This window comes from Triplophysa dalaica, chromosome 2 (assembly GCF_015846415.1).
Source record: "Triplophysa dalaica isolate WHDGS20190420 chromosome 2, ASM1584641v1, whole genome shotgun sequence".
In the NCBI taxonomy this organism is placed as follows: Eukaryota; Metazoa; Chordata; class Actinopteri; order Cypriniformes; family Nemacheilidae; genus Triplophysa; species Triplophysa dalaica.
In genome coordinates, this window is record NC_079543.1 from 24,550,359 (window position 1) to 24,572,472 (window position 22,114).

General features: G+C 35.6%; 2 protein-coding genes across 3 annotated transcripts; both read left to right on the plus strand.

The window, feature by feature from the left end:
- Positions 1-776: 776 nt before the first annotated feature.
- Positions 777-12,804, plus strand: LOC130408058 (interferon-induced protein 44-like). Its single transcript, XM_056731477.1, has 8 exons — positions 777-822; positions 7,944-8,010; positions 8,107-8,143; positions 8,230-8,434; positions 8,557-8,706; positions 11,264-11,435; positions 11,593-11,693; positions 12,280-12,804. The coding sequence occupies exons 2-8, from the start codon at positions 7,953-7,955 to the stop codon at positions 12,463-12,465; spliced, it is 909 nt and encodes a 302-aa protein (XP_056587455.1). The 5' UTR covers positions 777-822; positions 7,944-7,952; the 3' UTR covers positions 12,466-12,804.
- Positions 12,805-15,063: 2,259 nt separating this feature from the next.
- On the plus strand, positions 15,064-18,897 carry LOC130410786 (interferon-induced protein 44-like). Of its 2 annotated transcripts, none has more exons than XM_056735657.1 (8): positions 15,064-15,508; positions 16,677-16,745; positions 17,189-17,222; positions 17,430-17,631; positions 17,743-17,886; positions 17,992-18,163; positions 18,267-18,367; positions 18,574-18,897. In XM_056735657.1, exons 2-8 carry the CDS (start codon positions 16,694-16,696, stop codon positions 18,736-18,738), a joined length of 870 nt encoding a protein of 289 aa, XP_056591635.1. In that variant the 5' UTR covers positions 15,064-15,508; positions 16,677-16,693; the 3' UTR covers positions 18,739-18,897. The 2 variants fall into 2 exon arrangements, with proteins under 2 accessions (XP_056591635.1, XP_056591642.1); XM_056735664.1 differs by having other exon boundaries at positions 15,064-15,306; positions 15,410-16,745.
- Positions 18,898-22,114: the final 3,217 nt, after the last annotated feature.

Below are 22,114 nucleotides of genomic sequence, written 5' to 3' on the forward strand. Positions count from 1 at the left end.
ATTATGAAATATTTTTAACTGTGTACATCCGTGTATGAAGCCTCAGTAGCTGAAACCCGTTTGTGGTCATGGGCATATGATTTCCACCAGAAATAGAAGGAGGGGGGATTTAAAGTGACAGGAGCTTTAAGAGGCTATTCTATCAGAGAGTAAAAGAAGATGCTGCAAAAATGAACGAAATGAGACGTGTATTGAGTTTTTTCAACTTTAAATCACACAAAATATTGCTGGGACGGAGGACAGAGTAACATGGCTTTTTTCTAATTTTACACACATTATTTATCTTTCCACTCTAAAATATAAAACCCCTTTAATCCTAGATTTGTGGGGTCATTACAGTAGTCAAAAGTCAGGATGTTCTTTCGACTGAATTGCCCAAAACAAAAGCAATTTACTGGGGTTGAACAACATTCACCTGATGAGTTTCACTACTAGAATCAGTTTTCCATTCTTATAGAAAATCTTCAAATTATAACGTACATGCTGCTTACCAACCAAGATATGATTAGAAAAGGAAACTTGTGCATCAGCAATGACATTCAACTCACATTCAATGACAATCACACTTATTTGTAATTTTCTTAATGTACAATATTAAATAATATTACATTATCTTATACAACCATTGTGCCATGTACCATGCAATTAAGCGACACATGACCTGACTAAAAGCACTTTCTGTGAATTGCTGCCAATTCAATGCAAGTAAAGAAGACAGTACACACAGGGTTAACAGCAACATTAAAACTGAAAGTATGTTTTTGACAGTTACTTAAAAAAACTGATAGCAAAAGCGTCAGATTCGTTGCAACTGTTTTGCAGGTAAGACCTATCCTCTATAAAAGAATCAAATATCTAGTGTCAAACACTATGCTGTTACAAATGCTGGTGATTAAAGTGAATTAGATACTAGTTTAACAATCCTGTTTGTTATAGTAAACATTTTGTTTAATAGATGGTTGGTGTGGTATTGAATGGGTAATAACATTAATTTGATCATAATTCAGATACAAATTTAAGTAATAACCTTTGATGTGATAAGCTAAATACAGACTTGCTCAAATTTGTTGGTAACCTTGCAGCTCATTGAAATAATGCTTCAATCCTCCTGAAGAGTGATGAAATTATTATATTATACTTGCATGCATTTGGTATGTCAAGCAAAGAAGCCGTGGAAAGAGATGAGTTATTGTTCATTCTTCAAAGATATGCTAAAATGGCCTGGACACATTTGTTGGTACCCCTTAGAAAAGATTACTGGATTATAGTGATATTTCAAACTAATTAGTTTCTTTAGTTAGTATCACACATGTATCCAATCTTGCAATCAGTAATTCAGCCTTTTTAAACGGAGAAGAGTAGAAACGGTGCTGTTTGGTATCATTGTGTGCACCACACTGAACACCGGAGAAAGCAAAGAATAGAGTAGTCTGAGAAGCTCAGAAAGACAATAATAGACAAGCATAAAGATAAAGGCTGCAAGACCATCTCCAAGCACCTCAATGTTCCTGTGACAAGAGTTGCAAATATTATTTAGAAGATTAAGGTTCATGGAAATGTAGCCAACCCGCCCGCAAGAGGAAAATCCACCCCAGATTGAACAGAATGATAGTGTGAATGGTAGAAAAAGAACAAAGGATAACTGTCAAAGAGATACAAGCTGAACTCCAAAGTGAAGGTACGTCAGTTTCCATAGGTGGAGAGTAACGAAGTAAATTTACCCAAGTACTGCACTTTTTGAGTATATGTACCTTACTTGAGTATTATTTTTTTGAGTATTTGTAATTTAACTTTACTACATTTGAAAGACAAATCCTACTTTTTACTCCAATACATTTATAAAATGTCCAAAAGTAGAAAATGGTTTCTATGCACCAGGTTTTCTTGTTTGAGCAATTTATCTGGCTCAAGATCTGCCAGGACCTGCTGTTGACAAGTATTTTGTAGTTTTCCGGCAAGCTTTGAATGGCAAATTACGCATTTTGTAAATCTGTCAACTCCGGGATCTTCCCCGTTAAACGTAGGCGCTGCTACACTGTTGATAGCGCTCTGAAAAGGCAAAAGAACCATAAAAGACGAAAAGGCACATGTTAAAGTGTGGTGTAATCATATTTGGGCTACGATCAGCCCAGAACATGGGTTTTAAATGCTGACAAGAATGGTCACAAATCATTGTACATCACACAACTATATATAAGTTACTATATGCAAAGCCTTGCCATCATATCCGGAATAGGAGTCCGTAAATTTGAGGAATATCACAGGCTTCACTTATCCGTGCTAATACACGCCACATGAAATACAGATGTGGGAGGTAATTTCTAAATCAAACGAGGTTCCCTAGATAATACTAATCCTTTGCGTATAGGACTTAAATTACATTTATCATAATGAACATAAAGAGAGAAAGAACAAAAAGTTGTATAAAATCCAACCCAGCAGTCGTGAGTGCACGCTACATATCGCCTGTGACTCGCAGCATCCACGCAGCTATCTAGCAGCCAAATTAGTGAAAAAATGCTTTATGAATACACGTGCACTGAGAGGGAGACCAACCAATTACAGCAGCCTGAGAAGCAGAAGCTCGCTGATATGGTATGGGTGGGACAAAAAACAATAGACTTGTTGTCATATGTGTGTTGAACAAAACTTTATTTTAGGGAATTTCACTATTCTATGTGAATGTATCTGTGAATATTCCTAAAGAAGGAAATTTATTCAGTGATTGATTGGTCCATGCAAATGCCGTCATCCAAAATCCCAAAGTGTTCTAAATCATCTCTAAGCCTGACACTTAAGATGTAGTCCTATACTTCACTTAAATCACGACTGAGCTGTATTAAACTTTTAAGTGCAGCTTTGAGCCAAGATTTTTTTTTCTTTCAAGTCAATTCTTAGCAATGTTCTTGTGAGTAATTCTCAGAAGCTTCATAAATACGGGCCCTGATGTTGACGTTCAAATGTGTGTCGGGTGTTCAAATAAGTTAACAGTGTCCCAATTTGAAGTAAGCCAGGATTCTTATAGTGTCCGAAACTGTGTACAAGATACTGTATACTGATTCACAACCTCGGGAGCTGATTGAGACACAGCATAGTTCTTACATAAGTGTTTTGAAATAAGGACTACGAGGATTGAAACACAAAATGGCCACCATTGACCTAAACCAGTTGTCGTAGTCAGCTGCGCAGTGCATTATGGAATGAGGACAAGTGTTTGTTGACAGTTGCAGTAGCATGGCAGTTAGCGGAGTTGTCACTTGTGAGGATGTGCAGAGCCTCGTAGAAATTTGGTCTGATGGCATTTTTAAATATTTTCATATTCGATTATTTGAGATCATAAAGAAGAATATTCTAATATTTGTTTAGTTTAATGTGGAGAGAGGCATTATTTTTCTTATGGCTTGCCATACACTCTCTCCGGTCTTATCTCTCTGTTCCCGCCCTCTCGTCTCCTCATTATTGTTCATCAGTTATTTTATGCCCTGCAGCTGTCCCTCTTCATTTGTTCCCTTATTTAGTCTTGTGCAGGATCATTTTGTGATATCCTTGACCCTCCTTGTCCTGTATTGCTACACTGTAAAAAGTAATACCTTATGTCTACTCAATATAAGTATGGTAACAGATTACAAGCACATAAAAAAAACGTATTAGAAATGAGAAGGTTTCAATCAATTTTATTGCTTCAATCAATTATATTCATTAAAAATGAATAACAAATAATCTAGAAGAAAAATTAATCTTTAAATATTATTCAGAGAAGGTACACTTTACCTAAAAATGATCAGAAACAAAAGGTTCTGAGATGAATTTATCTTGGTCAAAACTTTGGAAAAAAACTCAGAAACACAGAGACATTAAATGAAAGAAGCATAAAGAAAAACTCCGTCAATAAGAATAATAACTAATGAACTCCTTCCCTTCTTACACTGTGAACTAAACAGATGATGCAAGAAGCCACGACATTTAAAAAAGCTATTTCGCTTAAGCGGCTAGTAATGCGGCTTTAAACAGCACAGAAAAGATATACCCAGCTAACAAAAGCTTATTATAAGAACTTACCTTTTGTTTTAATGGTTTTAATGCTTTTGAAAACATTTAAAAACATTCAGTGTCCAGTTTTTTCATGTTTTAGGGCGTTCCTAACAAAAGTCACCATGTCGATCAGTGGTTTTTTTAGTTGGTCTCTTGACCCTTGACTTTTGTAAGTTGTTTCTATCATGCCTTATCTGTTTGCTTTTAAATTACATGTGTTATGGCAATTCAGTGAGAAACTAATCGAGTTTGGTGGTTTGATTCACTGATATCAACTGGTTTAGTGCTGTGCTGTTGATCATGAGAAAACACTATAATATCAGTGGGTTTGAGTCCTTTTTGATAGAAACATTTTTGAAAACAGGATGCAAATAAAAACGTAATATACAGCCTAACTGCAACACCAAGATATCAAGAATTAGTGTATGAACCTCAATAATGGGGACGATCACTAATCGAAAATGTTATACTGCAATGGATGCTAGGTAACATCATAGTACAAAACACATTCATGATTCCCAGCATACATTGGGGTTTTCCGGTTTATCTGAATTAGTATGTTGATTTTTCACCATTTTTGAGATGCAGACACTAATTCTTGATGTCTGTGTGTGTCGCAGTTACGCTGTAGCTTAAGTTTTTATTTGCATCCTGTTTTCACAAATGTTTTTTTCAAAATGTGCTCAAACCCACTGATCTTATAGTGTTCTCTCATGATCAACAGCACAGCACTAAACCAGATAACATCAGTGAAACAAACCACAAAACTCGATTAGTTTCTAACTGCATTGCCATAACACATGAAATTCAAAAGCAAGCTGATACAGCATGCTAAAAAACGACCTACAAAAGTCAAGGGTCAAGAAACCAACTCATGAAACACCTCTAAGGAAAGTTCTCATAATAAGCTTTTGTTAGCTGGGTAGATGTTTTCTATGCTGTTTAAGGCCGCATTACTAGCCGCTTAAGCGAAATAGCTTTTTTAAATGTCGTGGCTTCTTGCATCATCTGTTTAGGTCAGAGTGTAAGAAGAGAAGGAATTCATTTGTTATTATTCTTATTTAGAATTGAATGTGTGCTTTCTGTATATGCTTCTTTCATTTAATGTCTCTGTCAAAACTTTTGAATAAAAAGTCATAAACACAAAGAAAAATTTATCTCAGAACCTTTTGTGACTGATCCTTTTTAGTTAAATTCTACCTTTTCTGATAAATATTTAAAGTTTATTTATTCTTTTTGATTATTCATTTTTAGTTAAATAGACCTTATCACCTTAAGTCCATTTTATTTTGTTAGGGGGGTTTTGTTTCGTATTTGAATTATAAAAAGTTTGTGTTAACCTTACCCGCTGTCTGTGACTGGGTCCTCTGTTCTTGTTCCCTCACCGTTCCTTACAGTTCGGAACGGTATAATACAAAAAACACAAAACAAACAAACAGAACGCAATGTATACCGACAGTCTGTGATATATAGTTAGCTTGTGTATTTTGTTTGACATTTTTCTTGATTTAAAAAAACAAGCATAAAGGCTATGTCTATGTTAATCTGGTGAACGTTCCTCAGCCGGTTAACAAGCTGACATCGGAGAAAACGAGCTGCCTTTCTATCTCCCGCTAACGAAACCCATCTGACAAGAATATCTGATTTTATTGTTTATATGTTGATAATGATTTAAGTAAACGGGCTTGATACCTCCATGCTGACTGTTTAGATCTTACAATTTACCCCACAACAAAGACGGAGCCATAATGGTTGTTTCCCTGTTAAATATGCAATGCGACAACCCTATTTGAACTTCTTAAAAGACACTTTTGGGATTTAGATCTGAGTGAACAAAGATTTAGGAACACGTATGTGACGCCCTGGTGCTAGCTTCTTGATTCACCACCTGTGGGCGCAATGCCATTGTGTTATGTCTTTGTTTTGTAAGGACTCCATTTCCCGTCATTCTTTGTCTCGTTTTCACATGTGTCTCATTACCTGTTTGTCCCTTCATCTGTGTGTGTATATATATATATATAACCCTAGTGTTCCGTTATCTGGTGTGTATTATTGTAGGCTATGTATGTATGTTTCCCTCGTGTACCCTGTCCCTGCCTGGGTTTAACCTGTTTTGTTCTTTTTGGAGTTTGACATTAAACATAATTTACTGCACGTGGATCCGCTCCATGTATCCTTCGTCTTATCGTGACAGAATAATACACCAACTATGGATCCAGCAGTACGTTTGACCCGGCAAGGTAACACTTCCCTCAGGGACTTACAAACCTACGTGGACATTGCTAATTTCTCTCAATACTCGGACTGTGTTCTTATTGAACTGTTTTTGGACAGTAAATGAGCGCTACACACCAGACAACAGAACACAAGGGCTATATATATACACAGATGAAGGGACAAAGGGGTAATGAGAAACAAATGAAAACAATACATGGTAATAAAACGAAGAATGATGGGAACTGGAGTCCTTACAAAACATAGACAGCATACAGAATAGCATGGCGCCCTCAGGTGGTGAAACAAGACGCTAGCACCAGGGCGTGACAACGTACAAATGATTTTTTTGTAGTATTTTCTGATTATTACAAAATCAATACAGATTGATTGAAGAAGCACTAAAAAAGACATGACAACTCTAAGGTCTTCTGTAGCAGTAACATATCCCTGTGGTATAGGCTGCGCAGAAATGCCCTATTGACAGGAATAGGAGTAATAGATATCTTAACTACATTGACATATTTTGCTACACGAAGAAATGCAACTATGTAGCAGAGATGATTTGGGCAGCGCTCGAATTGAATCAAGTCTTATGGGGGGTCCCCCTCATAAGAATTTTTTTTGGGTGGGGTTTAGTCTCGCAATATACAATTGATACAAAATACACAATATATTTGATTATAACATGCATAACTACATGCTATTATATTAAAAACAGGCTTTCATAGAAGAACAGGCTTCTTTCACTGTCCTGCGATAAGCGGTCTTTAGACGTGGGGCGGGGCGTTTCAAATTTTCTTAGTTTTCAAAGAGACATGACAACTAGCCCATGAACAAATGTGATATAAATTATTGTAAATAATTAATTCACCAAATTTACCACATCCATTGCATGAATTTAATCACATTTATATATATATTTTATAATTTTTACTCAAATACATATATCTCAGGGACCCCCAATGTCCAATTTTTACTTCTTAGGGAGGGTCCCTAATGCCTTATGTGGGTTCCCGGATCCCCCCAGCCCCTCTTCAATTCGAGCACTGGATTTGGGTCCGTTTCTGCCTTCTATAAGCAAAGTGATCACACGAACAATTATAGCACTTACAGAACCTTATTCATTTGCTTTTTGTTTTTTCGTTCAAATACGTAGGTATGACATTAACGGCATGGTTAATAAAAATAAATACTGTGTATATATATATATATAGCGTGTTTGAGACTACGAGAAAAATACAAAAACAGGGAAAATTACACCTGTAACGGAGTCAGACCCGCCTCACTAAGATAAAAGTTTTTGTCTTTTCCCCGATCAGAGTTCCTCTGAGATTAGTCCTGAATCGCTCATAAACTAAGACTCCTACAGTTTTATGGTAAATTAGGAGCTTTCTGAGAGGATTCTCAAAAAGCTTTAAAAATATAGGCCCTGGACAGAGAACAGAAACCTGTTAGTCACGGGGATATAGACCAATGAACCATGGAGTTGAACAAAGTGTGAAAACTGTCTTAAATTTGAAATTCCAGCTTTGCTGAAGCATTCCTTAATTTAATTTGCAGAAAATCATCCTGCAGAATTTATTCAAACTGGTGCAGAAGTAGTTCACATAAATATGAAAATTATTTTTGTGACTTGCTTTCAAAAGTTTAAGATAGATGGTTAATTTTATATTTAAATGTTGTCATGTTATAAGCGGCTCAAAATGGCGAAGTGGTGGCCACCTCTAAAATGGATTAAATCTCCCTTACCTCCATCCCAGGGTAAGTGACTTTCTTATTAAGAAATAGCCTATATTCCATATGTTAACATATATCTCAACAGTAATAACATTACGTCTTATTTAAATTTTGATTAAGCAGAGTATGATGAGCCGTGGAGGCCAATGGAATGGAGGTATGCTTTGATCTGATTCATGCCTTTCTCTCCTGTCACATTTCTTGAAATCACAATCTGTAAATTGCTGTTGGTGCTTTTTATAGGGTATCAAAGCAAAACATGTTGAAGACACTGAACCATTTTCAGCCAGGAAACTCAGAGGTCAAAACTTTCAAAATTCTTTTGTATGGATCAGTCGGAGTTGGAAAGTCAAGCATTATCAACTCTGTGACTAGTTCTGTTCAAGGCCGCGTTTGTAACAGAGTCCCATCAAATTCAGTGCTCGCGGGAGAAAGTTTCACTCTAGAGGTAAAAACACTGCTGTATTTTTGTAAACTTAAATGTATGATTCATTGTCTTAATGTTTTGTACCTCATGGAGAAAACAGATTAAAGGTAAAATCTTAAACAATCTATGTGTTTTGTTGACAGTGTAAAACATACAAGTTGAAGAAAGGCACACTTGACGACTTCTACCCTTTTACATTTACTGACATCAGTGGTATTGAAGCAATGCCTGGAGGGATACAGACTGATGACATTGTCAAAATATTACGTGGTCACATCAACGATGACTACACTGTAAGTGTTTTAAATATAGACTTTAAATTTAGATTTCTTATAAACAGCTTTCATTGTAGAGGTAAAACAGCTGACGTGTGAATCCGTAGCATTGTTTGCATTACATCCTTATATTCTTTTTAGCAAAAGGTAAAAACAAACAAACATCATAGCTGGTATATCGCACATGGAACAGCCCGCCACAGCACGGAAGTCCACGGTCAGAAAAACTGTTTTCGCTTCCCTCTACCGCTCACCCATTTCCTTGCCTGCCCTAAATAGGCTGACTGAACTACATTACGTATACCAAACTCATAGTAAAATGTAATAATCTTCATACGACAAATGAATACATAAATACCAGATATTCAATTTAATACTTTGCATCGCTTTTGTTGGAGAAATGCTCAGAACTCAGAAATTTCTAAAATGTTAAGGGACATAATGGTTGTTACAGTACGTCAGTGGTGGTATTTGTGTTGATAACACAAGGGTACAAAAAAATGCAATGTGTACAGAAATCTGGGGTAGGGCAAAAAGTCAAAATCGATCACCTATATAATAATATAAAAATTTTATGATATATGCAGATTTTGCATTACAAATTTCAATTTTCACTCTATAAATCCATATTTAAGTAACAAACGTTGCTGAGTGGTTCTTTTCTGTTGTTCGATTCATTTCAACGACATAGAGCAGTTATTAGGCTGCTGTCACTGTAAGACGTATACATGGATAGCACTGTTTACATATTACAAAGAGATTGTATGAATGTGTTTGCGAGTGTTTTATCGATGTGTCTGTACGCAAAGTTTGTATGTATGTGCGAGTGTTTTATAGATGTGTGTGTACGCTGAGTTTCTATATGTAGGCCTATGTGCAAGTATTGTATAGTTGTGTTTGTACGCAATCGAGTTTATATGTATGTGTGAAAAAAGTGTGTGTGCATGCATTACTAACATAAGATGTTGTCAGGAATTTATATGGGAAGAACCCAAACGCAAGCAGCAGAAATGGCAGCGAAAACAATCATCTATACAAACAAAACACCCACGATGGGGGCAAAACCAGAGAGAACAAAAATAACTTTACTTAACAGGAATCTTGACAATACTAGACTTTCTAGGAGAACGTGACAAAAGGGAAAATAGAAGGACTGCCAACACAAGGCAATTATATAGGAGACTAACAAAGGGTTATTAACAATGGGCAGGTGTGGGTGATTAGACACTGGCTATAAACAAGACTGTTGAGAGCATATGGAAGGCCAATTGGACTAAAATGCCTCTCTCCACATAAAACAAGGAATCATGCCATGATTCTGCCACAAGTTTAAGAAAGATATGACATGATGAGGCAGAATCATGACAAAGGTATTCACATGTTTTTCATATCTGTTTGCTTGAACATCCAGTACATGTATACATGCATATGTGAGCAATGTATGGGTGTATGCATGCTTTTATATAAAAGTGCTGTTTGATTTAAACCCTATACGGCACCTCATAACTCGGAGGGTCACGATACGATGCATCATGTCCCATGGGTGCATTTTCTTTGCACCGTTCGCCGCTCACTCCCCGAAATGTCTCCTGCTGTGTATATAAGCACATCTGACGTATGTGCCGTCTACTTCCGAAGGTCTAAGGCCATTTTTATTAATATTTTAACGGAAACAACAATATGTGGTGTTATATTTTATTTACATTTTTAAGAATCTATTATTTCATTATATGCTGCAGAATATGTATATATATCGATGCAGAATCATTTTATGTCCGCATCGCGATGCATTGTGAAAACTATTATTTTTCACAGCTCTAGCAGTCAGTATGTATTTTGTGTAAATACACATTCCCTTCTACTTGTGTATCACCTCTTCTCCCCTCATTGCAGACTGAGAGGCAGCCACTTCTTTCTTTCACCACTGTGTGTCTTTAATTACTTGGAGACATATGGCTCTATTTGCTCTTAATGATCTATCTATACTTGCTGTTGGAGATGTATCTCTCAGTTAGAGACTTGCACTGGACTTACTGATACTGTGCTTCCCCATCTCACTTAAGAATATCCTACTTACCTTAGTCTTAATAAGCACACACGGCATCCCATCCTCGTCGCAATGTTTGTTGTGGAAAATGATCTATTACCAATTGGGCTGAAATGAAATTCCAACTGAAGAATTGGCTTTGGTCATTTGTTCTCACTAGAAGGTCGTCATTCAGAAGGTTCTGCAGTGAGCAGACAAGAGAAAAACTATCTTTATACCCTGCTTGGAGACCGCCGGATATTATATCTAAAGCAGAAGTCTCTTACTAAAGCATTGCAATTATAGTCAAAAACTAGACATAAGGTCACATAAAGAACATCATGTACAGGCAGTTCTCACCTCCCATGTATGCAAGAAAGTACACGTGCACTTAATTTTCCATCATCCACCAGTACAAAGCACTTCCTTATGCATTAGAAAAACACGAGACAAAAATCATGAGATATAAAAGAATAAATCAAATCTCCATCACAGTGAACCATCCCTTAAACGTGCATCCTTGTGAAACATTCTACTTATGTTTTCCAGTTCAACCCAGTAAAATCAATTTCTGAGGAAGACCCAAAGTACAACAGGTACCCCACTTTGAAAGACAGGATTCACTGTCTTGTGTCTGTTCTTTCTGCAAACAATATATCTATGATGGAAGACAATGTCATAAAACAAATGAAAGAAGTTCGAACAAATGCAAAAAACTTGGGTAAGTCATGCACAATTCTACAGCGGTTAGTTCTGTTCCTTAAATGTGAGTGGATACGAGGAGATTCAGATTAAACTGATTCATTATGATCTGTAATTTGTGTTATATACATTGATAAATGTTTGATATATAAATACAATTGTGCATTGTATCACAGGCATTCCTGAAGCCGTCATCATGACTAAGGTGGATGAAGCATGTCCGCTAGTTAAAGAAAATCTGGAGAAGGTCTACACAAGCAAGAAAATAAAGGAGAAAGTGAGTTTGTAGACTAAACTATTAATTCCATTATCATTTCTTTTGCTTGAATCAATTTTCCATTCAATGATAAATGTTTTAAAAGTATGATGAAAGATAACATTAATATTAGATGAGCAATCAAGGGCTCAGAGGAAGTCGTTCAATAATGTATTTTCCAATTTTTCTACACACTGCATTTACATACACATGCATATACATATGGAGCGGATGTCTTCAAGATATCATTTGAATATTAAATGTAAAGATACATTTATGCATTTTTTTTGGACTCTTTTAATTATTTAACTCTATTTAATTACCATGTTAACCGTATTTGTTAAAACCTATTGATTCTCTGAGAAGGGGCTCTGTACAGATTATTGTGAAGTTCTTACTAACTTTTTCTGAAACAACCTGGAAAATGTGTCTCTTCAAGTGTTTAATTGTTGGTCAGAAAATGACGTTCTGTTGTGGGCTAACAATTAAAAAAATGTCATGCTTCCCTCACGTAGATAGGATTTTTTTCAGCGCGGTGATAGATGTATGTTTTGATTATATTTTCAAATAAATTTTAATCTCATATAAACTGTATTCAAATTTTTAGATGGAAATGTGTTGCAACAGACTGGGAGTTCCTGTGAGCTACATCTTCCCTGTGAAAAACTACCACGAGGAACGTACAACTAACTCAACAATGGATACTCTGATTTTAGATGCATTACAAAACATTGTCAACTATGCCAATGATTATGTGCAGGACCAAGCAGGCAATGAGTCACTGCCGACTTAAAGGGGAAGCACACATATTCAATGCTTAAATATATTTCCTCCTATCTCTGCTTAATATGCTTGAAATTATCAATGAATTCAAGTTTGTCATGCTGGTAGAATATACAAGTTAAATAATAAGTAAAGTAATAAATAAAGTAAATAAATTACAGTAGGCTACAATGCAGAATCTTTGCTTGTAAAGGGGTTTTAATTATAACCACCCATGTGTGCAACCACAAGTATTCAGTACAACAGGGTATAAAGATTGGCTGTAGCAATAACTTTGTATCAACCTGTATAAGATTAAAAACTTTTAAAATTATAAAAATTCTGATCAAAATCATTCTAGATGCCAGAAGTGTACAAAGCTACATGTTAAGAATAAAATCTTTCTGTATAGGCCTGTGCCATATTTACATTTTATTATTATTTATAAACGTCCACAGAATTTTATGTATGACCTGTGTATTTCCAGGACATTTCTGTCAAAAGCAGATTTATACACCAGAAGAGCCGTACATTGGGGGAGAGCAGGGCGAGGCCGTCAGCCGATTCAACCGCTTCGGCCCAATTTAACCCCTGGTCGTATCAAATTTGTAACAGACAAATAGCCTAGAGGAGGCATTGATCACACAAAAAACATCATTGCACCATCCCTGGATAATTGTTGATTCACTATACTTTTTTGTTGCTTACATTTAGCACTTATGCACCGAATGCCAACAAAACAGACATTTGACGCAATACATGAAATGTATGTCTGTTAGACTATACCGTATATATGGCTGTAGATTGCTGTACAACAGTCCAGAGATTCCAATTTAAAATGTCTTTCACATCAACTGTCCTTCATAGACCAGACGAAAAACGCCTATTACTGAACGTAGGACAGTAATGATTCTTTTTACATTATATAGAAAGCTTCAACAAAAGGTTATGTAAAATGATCAAACGCCTGCTAAATCAGTTTCCTCTTAAAAGTTGATTTGAAAAGTTGTTTTAAAATGATTTCACAGATGGAGCAGTGTTCTCAAAACTAGGAGTTCCCATGAGCTACATCTACCCTGTGAAGAATAACCATGAAGAACAAAGATCTAACACGACAATGGACGTTCTAATTTTTAATGCCACATTAAATATTTTCGGCTGTGCTGTATTTCTGTTTCTTCAGTACATCTCAGAAAGTCTAAAGTGCAAAAGTGTATAGTGTAATCACAAAATATATTTTATTTACACATTAACAAAAATACTCATGATATGACTGATTAATAGATGTCCTTTAGAGATTGCTGTTGTACTCATAAAGGTAATCTAATAATGCTGATATGGATATAATAGCGGCCTTTTTACAAGCCGCTGATGTTGGTGGGTGAAGTGAACAATTGATGTGTGTGATAGATAATCCATGCACACCGATGTTAAACTACAGTGTTTTCATCCCACCAGTTAAGATGAATTTTTAATTATAGCACTACTATTTAATTGTATAACTACTTGAAGTTCTGTTTGGTCTCACAGATGGAGGAATGTTCTGTCAAACTTGGAGTTGAACTGCATCTTCAATGTTAAGAACTATCACGAAGAAGACGCCAACAATAGCAAAATAGACATTCTGATTTTAAAGGCAGTACAGCAGATTGTGCACGACTTTGCCAACGAGAATGTGAAAGACCGGGAGGAAAATTAATATCTGCCCTAAATTTTTACTATTGGTCAGATTTAAAGTTGCTGAATATTTCACAGGGTGGGGTTGTCTTGAAAGTCAGTTGCTGTAGAACATACTTCACACAGTTGTGTAAACACTTTGATAATACGTCTTTTGTCCTTACCAGGAGACTTAGGCTGCGTCCAAATACCCCTACTTGACCTTTGCACTTGACAACCAGACTACTTTCATGACTGTTTCCTGTTTTGGGCCCAAGTGTTCTAGTGGGTGTGTTGATCCCAAGTTTGCATTTAGGCTACGTGCAAATACCCCCACTTGCGGTCTTGGCCACTTGAGACGGCCACGTTTTATTTGCTGGCTCTGCCATGGTGATGATTTGGAGACTTGCGTTGAACTAGATTGTTTCGTGTTAGCTGTTGGCTAACTTCTCCCAGGCTACAAGTAAAACGAATAAAGCACTGAAGTGTATTGTCATGATATACAAAATATGTTGATATGCTGTTGTTTATTAACACTAAACTGAGAAGCATATACCTTTTTTTCAAATATTGCTACATTTTAAATAAACATATTTGTAAAGGCAACTTTGTTTAAATTGTGTAGCTCTTCCGCAAATAAGCACACACACACAAGCATAGTGCTTTGGCCAGAGAACATTTGTTTTTGCTATTTGCATTTATTTATTTAGCGCAATTTTCATGAGAGAGCATTTACATTAAAATTTTGTAAAAAAGCTAAGCAACAATTAGTTTATCAAGCCATGTTTAAGGTTTGTGAGGGGAACCTTTTAATTGCATTACACTGGGGCACTGGAGCCCAAGATGGTCAAGCATAGTATAACCCCATATAAATATCATTCTGGGAATTTACAGGTAAACAACATGACTTTGAGAGCAGGTGAAATCAAAACTGAAAGTAACCCTAAATGTAGTTATCACAGAACCACTCGCAGGCGTAAGATAAACAATGAGTTTATTAACAGACAGGCAAGTATACAGGTACGTAAATAGATAGATAACTGCAATGGAGAAGCAAATGATATTGTCCTTTTGATTTCAGGAGACTGTGGATGACGTGGCAGGCTTGACCAACCGCATGAATGTGTCGACTAGGAAGACTTGGAAGATTCGGAAGACTTGGCTTGGAAGATTCTCGGTAGACACTCGGTGAAGACTCTGAAGTCAAGTACCTTCGGTAAATGGTTTATAGAGTCCTTTCATGTGGAAAACCAGACATCGATCGAGTGAAGTGAGGAGTGTTTTATGCTGTGAGTGATAAGTTCGGTCATAAGCTGCAGGTGATTGAGGTGAGAGCCTGGAGATTCCATGACAGTAGTCGCATACAAGAGGTGTTTTCACAAAACTTAAAAAACTCATCACACACCTTTAACCAGCAGGTAAGACTCCTCTACAATATTTACATTTAAAGCAAATGACAAATGATCATAGGCGAGATAAAGAACAAAATTTGCAAAAAAGCTGTATGAACTATGCTTCAATTAAAGTCATTACATGCCTTATATTCAGATGGTTATATTTCTGGCAAAATAATGTGTGGTAGTGTTTTTTTCTATTTTACTCAAAAAAACATTTTATTTACATAAGATTATTCAATTGTAGTTTTGAAAGGAAATTCATCAGGGAATTTTTTTTTTTAAATTGTATGAAGCTTTTCATAATTCTAATCGATCCAAAACAGCTTTACTTTATCTTATAGCCTACACTATAGTGAACAAGACAAATATAAGAAACTGACTAACAGACTCGGTTTTAATGGGCGAGCCGCATTAAAGCCACTTGGAAGTAAACACACACAGCTTTGATTAGATAGCAGTTTGCGTAAGTGGAGGTTTGAGATGTAATGTATTTTACACATTAGCACCATTCACAGTTTGCGCATGGCATCAGTATTATCTGAAGACCTCCTGTGATTTATAAATGACCTCCCCACATCAGTATTTCATGTGACACATTTGCACTGGATGATTTTACTCAAATTTCCTGACTTATTTCTCGGATGTGATGGCAAGGCTTTGCGTTTAGTTTTTATAGCCTATACTTGTATTGCGTTTAATGATATATGACAGTACCTGTCAGCATTTATGACCAGTGATCCCGAACTGGACAAACGTTCACTGCGATCACGGGTCTCAAATGTTAGGAGAGTTTCCATGATAAATAAACAAACGGGAGATTTCCTTGTAACTTATGGATATCTCACAGCACCCGAAATAATACCTAAACACTACAAAGCAACCTCCATTATTCCCAAACGGTGTATAAAACCTTGAAAAATGATATATGAGCCCGCCAAATCACAGAGATCCCCATTCGCATGAGCTTAAGATCACAGACGGGTCCCCAGGTAATACTTATCTCGAGCGAATAGTGCTCAGGGCGTTTTCAGTTCTAACACGTACACAATTTTTTGCTTGGGTAAAAATTGGGATTTTAATTCATGCCGCCTGTAAGGTACTGGGGAGAATTTAAAATGTTTAGTAGCCAAGGAAAGACTTAATATATAATGTATCGAGTTATATTAACCGATATCTCAATAACTCCAAGATTATGAGGTGGCTGGGATGTGGCCGTTTACATATTTCCGTCAACCAGTTCCTCCTCCACCACCTGCAGGTAACAGATTTTCATATGTGTATTAATATGATATTTTGTGAAATTCATGCTCATGTCCCCCTGGGATTCAGCAATATTCTTTTCCGAAAATTTCTGCTATTCTTGTTCTATATGTCCTCTGTAGTATATGGGATGTCCTATTTAAACCATGTTTTAGGCTTCTTTTCTTTATAATGTAACATTATGTAGTCCTGAAATCATAAAATGTTGAAAAAGTGTTTGTGTGGTATGTTTTTGTTTTACACTAGTATACATGTGAACAAGTTATGTTTGCATTTAATTTCCATTTATTCAAAGTGTGTTTTTGCAACTATAAGTACACTGTCCATGGGACATCTAAATACTTGATTTTCACACATATAGTATTTCAAATTCTAGATTGTTCTTCAATAAATAAAGCCAAAGATGGTATTGTCTTTAAGTTTTCCATTTTGCTTGAGCAGAGTTTGACAGGCCCTGGAGGACAGTAAACTGGAGGTAAATTCTTTGTTTTTCTTATACAATTATCATCATGTTTTTAAGAGGATTTACTGTATATTAGATATTCAGAGATCCAATTGAAGGTTTAATCCAATATTAACAAATAATACTGAAACTATACAATTTGGTATGCCAATATTCACTGCTCCTAGTGTTTCTATGGACAATCTGACACATTTTCCCCTTTTCAAACACTCTTTCAAGTGAACCTGTGCAAAACCTGTTGAGAAAAGTAGATGATTTCCAGCCTGGAGACTCAGAAGTCGACACTCTCAGAATTCTTCTGCATGGACCCGCAGGGGCTGGGAAGTCAAGTTTCATCAACTCTGTGGATACTGCCCTTCAAGGCCACATTACTACCAGAGTCCCAACAGATGCAATAAGTGGGAAAAGTTTCACTTTGGAGGTAAAATCACTGCTGCCTCTCGTATACAGTACATACATAAAGGTAAATAAATGAAATTTTTTTTGCAGGAGGGTAAACTACCCCATTTAGTAATGCTTGTTTTGTTTTCAGTGTAAAACCTACAACCTAAAGAAGGTCACAACTGGCTTTTACCCTTTCACATTTACTGACACAATGGGTATACAAGCTACAGAAGGGATACAGACTGATGACATCATCAAAATATTACACGGTCAGATCAGAAATGATTATGTTGTAAGTGTAATAAAAATACATATTTTTAATACAGTAGGCAATATCCCGTTATGTTTTTATTTACAACAGCACACATTCAGGTAGTAATTGCTTTTGTTTCTTCAGTTTAACCCAGTTAAACCAATCACAAAAGAAGACTCAAAGTACAACAGACACTGTAGTCTGAAGGACAGGATTCACTGTCTGGTGTCTGTATTCCCTGCAAACCAAATTTCATCAATCCCAAAAGATGTCATTAGAAAAATGAGAGAGATTCGAGAGAAAGCACGAGACATGGGTGAGTCGTTTTGTAGTCATGTACAGTCTACACTGTTAAATTGCAACCTAATAGGATTAAATATACAGAAAAATTCTGACCTAAGTTGCTTATTGTACAACAGGCATTCCTCAAGCCATCATCATGACTAAGGTGGATGAAACATGTCCACTGGTAAAAGAAAATCTAGAGAAGGTCTACACAAGCAAGAAAATAAAAGAGATGGTGTGTACTAAAACCAGTTTAAAACTGTTTAAACTGTACACAGGAGATCCTCATGCAGTACAGATCAATCCACACACTCTTCACTAATGCACGCATTAAAATTTCCATTTTTCAACTCATATATTTATGAAGGCTTTTCAATATAATATCTAAATGAAAAAATAATAAGACTTATTTATAAACAGTGTTGATGTATAATTTCACAGGTGCAGGAATGTTCAGTCAGACTTGGAATAACTGAGAGCTGCATCTACCCTGTGAAAAACTATCATGAGGAGGATGCCACCGTCCCAAAAATAGATATTCTGATTTTAAAGGCATTAATAAATATTGTAAACTTTGCTAATGACTATGTGGAGGACCACAAATGAAGAAACAATACAATGCAATTTGTCTTATGATATAGAAGGCTTGAAAAACATTTATTTAGTTGTCATAACACCCATTATACTATTATTATATTATATATAATTATATTCACCATCTCTCATTTAATATTCTTCAAAAACACCAGCAGTTAATGTATTAATTCATGCATAGGCCTATACAGCATAACCTAAAGTTTAAAAATCAATTTCTTACAATGTGCAACTGGTTTTGTAAATATTTAAATACTAATTGCAATAAATATAATCATATACTACTAATGCATTCTATACATTTATTGTATCTGCACTTATTTATATTTTTGCTACTAGAAGGATGGTGGTAAATGAAAGGAGTTGTACACCTCTAGACTTTTTACCCGTAACTTCTAGATTCCAATAGAACAGACCAATGATGTTTTACATTTTCATTATCTTAAATGATTGGGCTTATGTACACTATAGGGATTTTATGGATTCACAGAATACTTTTAAATGTGGTTAACTTGATTATGTAAAGACTGATTTTGCAGTCAAATTAAAACAACTTAAGCAAACAGTATATAACTCAGTTTATAACTGACCATAAAATATAGGGCATATATACAATATTGAAAACAAGGACTTGGCAAAACTGGAGTGGAGCAAAAGTGAAGTCTACAAGAACCATGGATATTGACAATTACAGGAAGTGACATCATAGATACTACAAAATACAAGAGGAAAAATGGAAGACATGGCATGACAATGACAATGACAATCCACTAATGCATTCTATACATTTATTGTACCTGCACTATTTTTGGTACTCATAACAGATGGTGGTAAATAAAAGGAGTTGTACACCTCTAGACTTGACTTTTTATCAGTAACTTCGACATTCCAATAGAACAGACCAATGAAGTTTTACATTTTAATGTATCTTAAATGTACCTGATAAAACGAAAAGCATTTAATACACACCTGTTTGCATCCCTATGTCAAGGCATAAGAAGTGGACAAACCTCTCTCCTTTACCATTCAGAGGTGAGATGGCTGTCTCGCGGCGCGGTCCTCTCCCGTGTGTTTGAACTACGTGACGCTATCTAGAATTTCTTGTGCGAGAAGGAGTGCACTGAACTAGATATATTCATCTATCTAAAAAATCATACATTTAATCTAGACTTGTCATAATCAGAGTAATGCATTTCAGTCTATCCAATAAATAATTTGTTAGGCCACTACCATTAAAAGACGGTCATCAAGTCTCAAGACACAAAAAAAGAAATTGTCGCAAAGTACATGATTATCACATATATTTAGACTGCTTTACATGTAAGACCTAAGCCCACATACTTGTTTTTGGTTTTAAAGCATTTTATAAATTTGATCCATTTTTATGATTAATAGTGAAATGATGTTTATCTATCAAAACTTCTCTGGCTTTAGCGATGTCTTTGTTTCTGTTCTATGATAAGCATATAGGCTACTAGCCAATGTAACATAAAATCTAAATAATGTCAGTAATGCCAAAGGTTAATGTAAAGAAACGTTTCAATCAGCGTTTACATTTTGATAATTTCCTAATTAATATTTGATTTTTAACAGTAAGCATATGAGGACAAAAAGTCACTAAAATGGGTGCAGAAACAAGCAGTAAGTGATTTTCTCCATTAGACCAGAACCAGATAAAATCATTATCTATTGGTTTAATTGTCTGAATTTTTAATTCATGTACTTAAAAAATCAGTTGTCTTCAACTTTTCTGTCAATGGGATCACAGTGAAGTGCTATCTCCAACCTTATCTTTTCTAACATTGTCTGTGGTAAAAATTAAAGGAGATTTGTATGTGAAACATTTCCAAAGTTTTGACTGATTTTTATTTAACAGATGTGGACTGGAGGTAAGATATCAATCCATTAAAATCTGTTTCAATTTTTTAAATGACACAATCGAACGGTCATGCTTCTAAGTTTATCACAAGCAGCCTTTACAAAGTTTGGTGTTGAGTTTAATATGTTGTAATTTATGTGTGATCCACATTATGTTATGTCACAAAAAAAAGAATCAACCTATAGTTCAAGGTGGGGGGGATATCACACCATTACAGGGCAAAACAAAAAGGGAGGGACAACAACAAAAACTGATCTACATCTATATTTTAATTTGATTTCTAAATTGGGTAAAATATCCCTTTCTCACTTTATTTGACTGAATAAGATGCATCAGTTATGCATGTTTAAACCTTTGTGCATACCCTATTGTATACAAATTCAGACATAAAACTGTTCAGTGCAGCTGATTGGTTCTTTCAAAGTTGGCAGAAAATCTAATCGAAATTCCCGATCCATGTGGCCTATTATTTCTTATATTTCTAATTTCTAATTATAAATTCATACACACACACCAACACACATATTTATTTATATTATTTCAGTGAGCCCTGATAAATACAATTTATACTCTTTCTAAATCGTTTCTTTATAATAAACATTGTTTTCTTAATACTCAATACACACTCTATAACGTAAGGTAAAGTAAACTCCACCGCCATGGACAGCATCTGCCAACGTCACACTTAAGAAGGTTTACCTTAAGTTACCTCAAAAGATATAGTTTTGGGAACACGCCTAGAACAGGAATAACTTGAGTTAAGGTGTACCTTTAGAGTCTTCAAACCGGACTAAGAGACAAAGTTATCTGGAAACGCAGCCCAGAGATCTCAGTATATTTTCATCCCACTATGACTTTTGAATTATAGCATACTTAAAGCACTGTTTGGTCTCACAGATGGAGGAATGTTCTTTCAAACTTGGAGTTCCTATGAACTGCATCTTCCCTGTGAATAACTACCACGAAGAAAACGACAACAACACCAAAATAGACATTCTGATTTTAAAGGCAGTACAGCAGATTGTGCACTTTGCCAACGACTATGTGGAAGAGCAGGAAATGAATAACTGTTCTAAATTTCTTATGGGGCAGATTTAAAGTTGCTGAATGGGAATGTTTCACAGGGTGGGGTTATCTTGAAAGTCAGTTGCTGTTAGAACATACGTCTCACAGTTGGGTAAACACTTTGAGAACATTTGTATTTGCAATTTGCATTTATTCATTTAGCAGAAACTTTCATCCAAAGCAATTTAAAATGAGAGAGCATTTACAGTAACATTTAGTCAAAGAGCTAAACAACAATTACAGTTTATCAAGCCATGTTTAAGGTTTGTAGTGGAACCTTTAAATTGCATTAAACTGGTGCACTGGAGCCCAAGATGGTCCAGCTTAACCCTATATAAATATCATGCTGGGAATTTACATGTAAACAGCATGACTTTGAGAGCAGATTAAATCAAAACTGAAAGTAACTCTTAATGTAGTTATCACAAAACCACTCGCAGATGT

Excerpts from the sequence above, each read along its gene's own strand:
- LOC130410786 (XM_056735657.1), top strand. The coding sequence starts at position 16,694 with ATGTGGCCGTTTACATATTTCCGTCAACCAGTTCCTCCTCCACCACCT. Across the intron at positions 18,164-18,266 it reads AGAGAAAGCACGAGACATGG|GCATTCCTCAAGCCATCATC; the intron begins GTGAGTCGTTTT and ends ATTGTACAACAG. Across the intron at positions 18,368-18,573 it reads GCAAGAAAATAAAAGAGATG|GTGCAGGAATGTTCAGTCAG; the intron begins GTGTGTACTAAA and ends ATAATTTCACAG.
- LOC130408058 (XM_056731477.1), top strand. The coding sequence starts at position 7,953 with ATGGCGAAGTGGTGGCCACCTCTAAAATGGATTAAATCTCCCTTACCT. Across the intron at positions 8,144-8,229 it reads TGGAGGCCAATGGAATGGAG|GGTATCAAAGCAAAACATGT; the intron begins GTATGCTTTGAT and ends TGCTTTTTATAG. Across the intron at positions 11,436-11,592 it reads AACAAATGCAAAAAACTTGG|GCATTCCTGAAGCCGTCATC; the intron begins GTAAGTCATGCA and ends ATTGTATCACAG.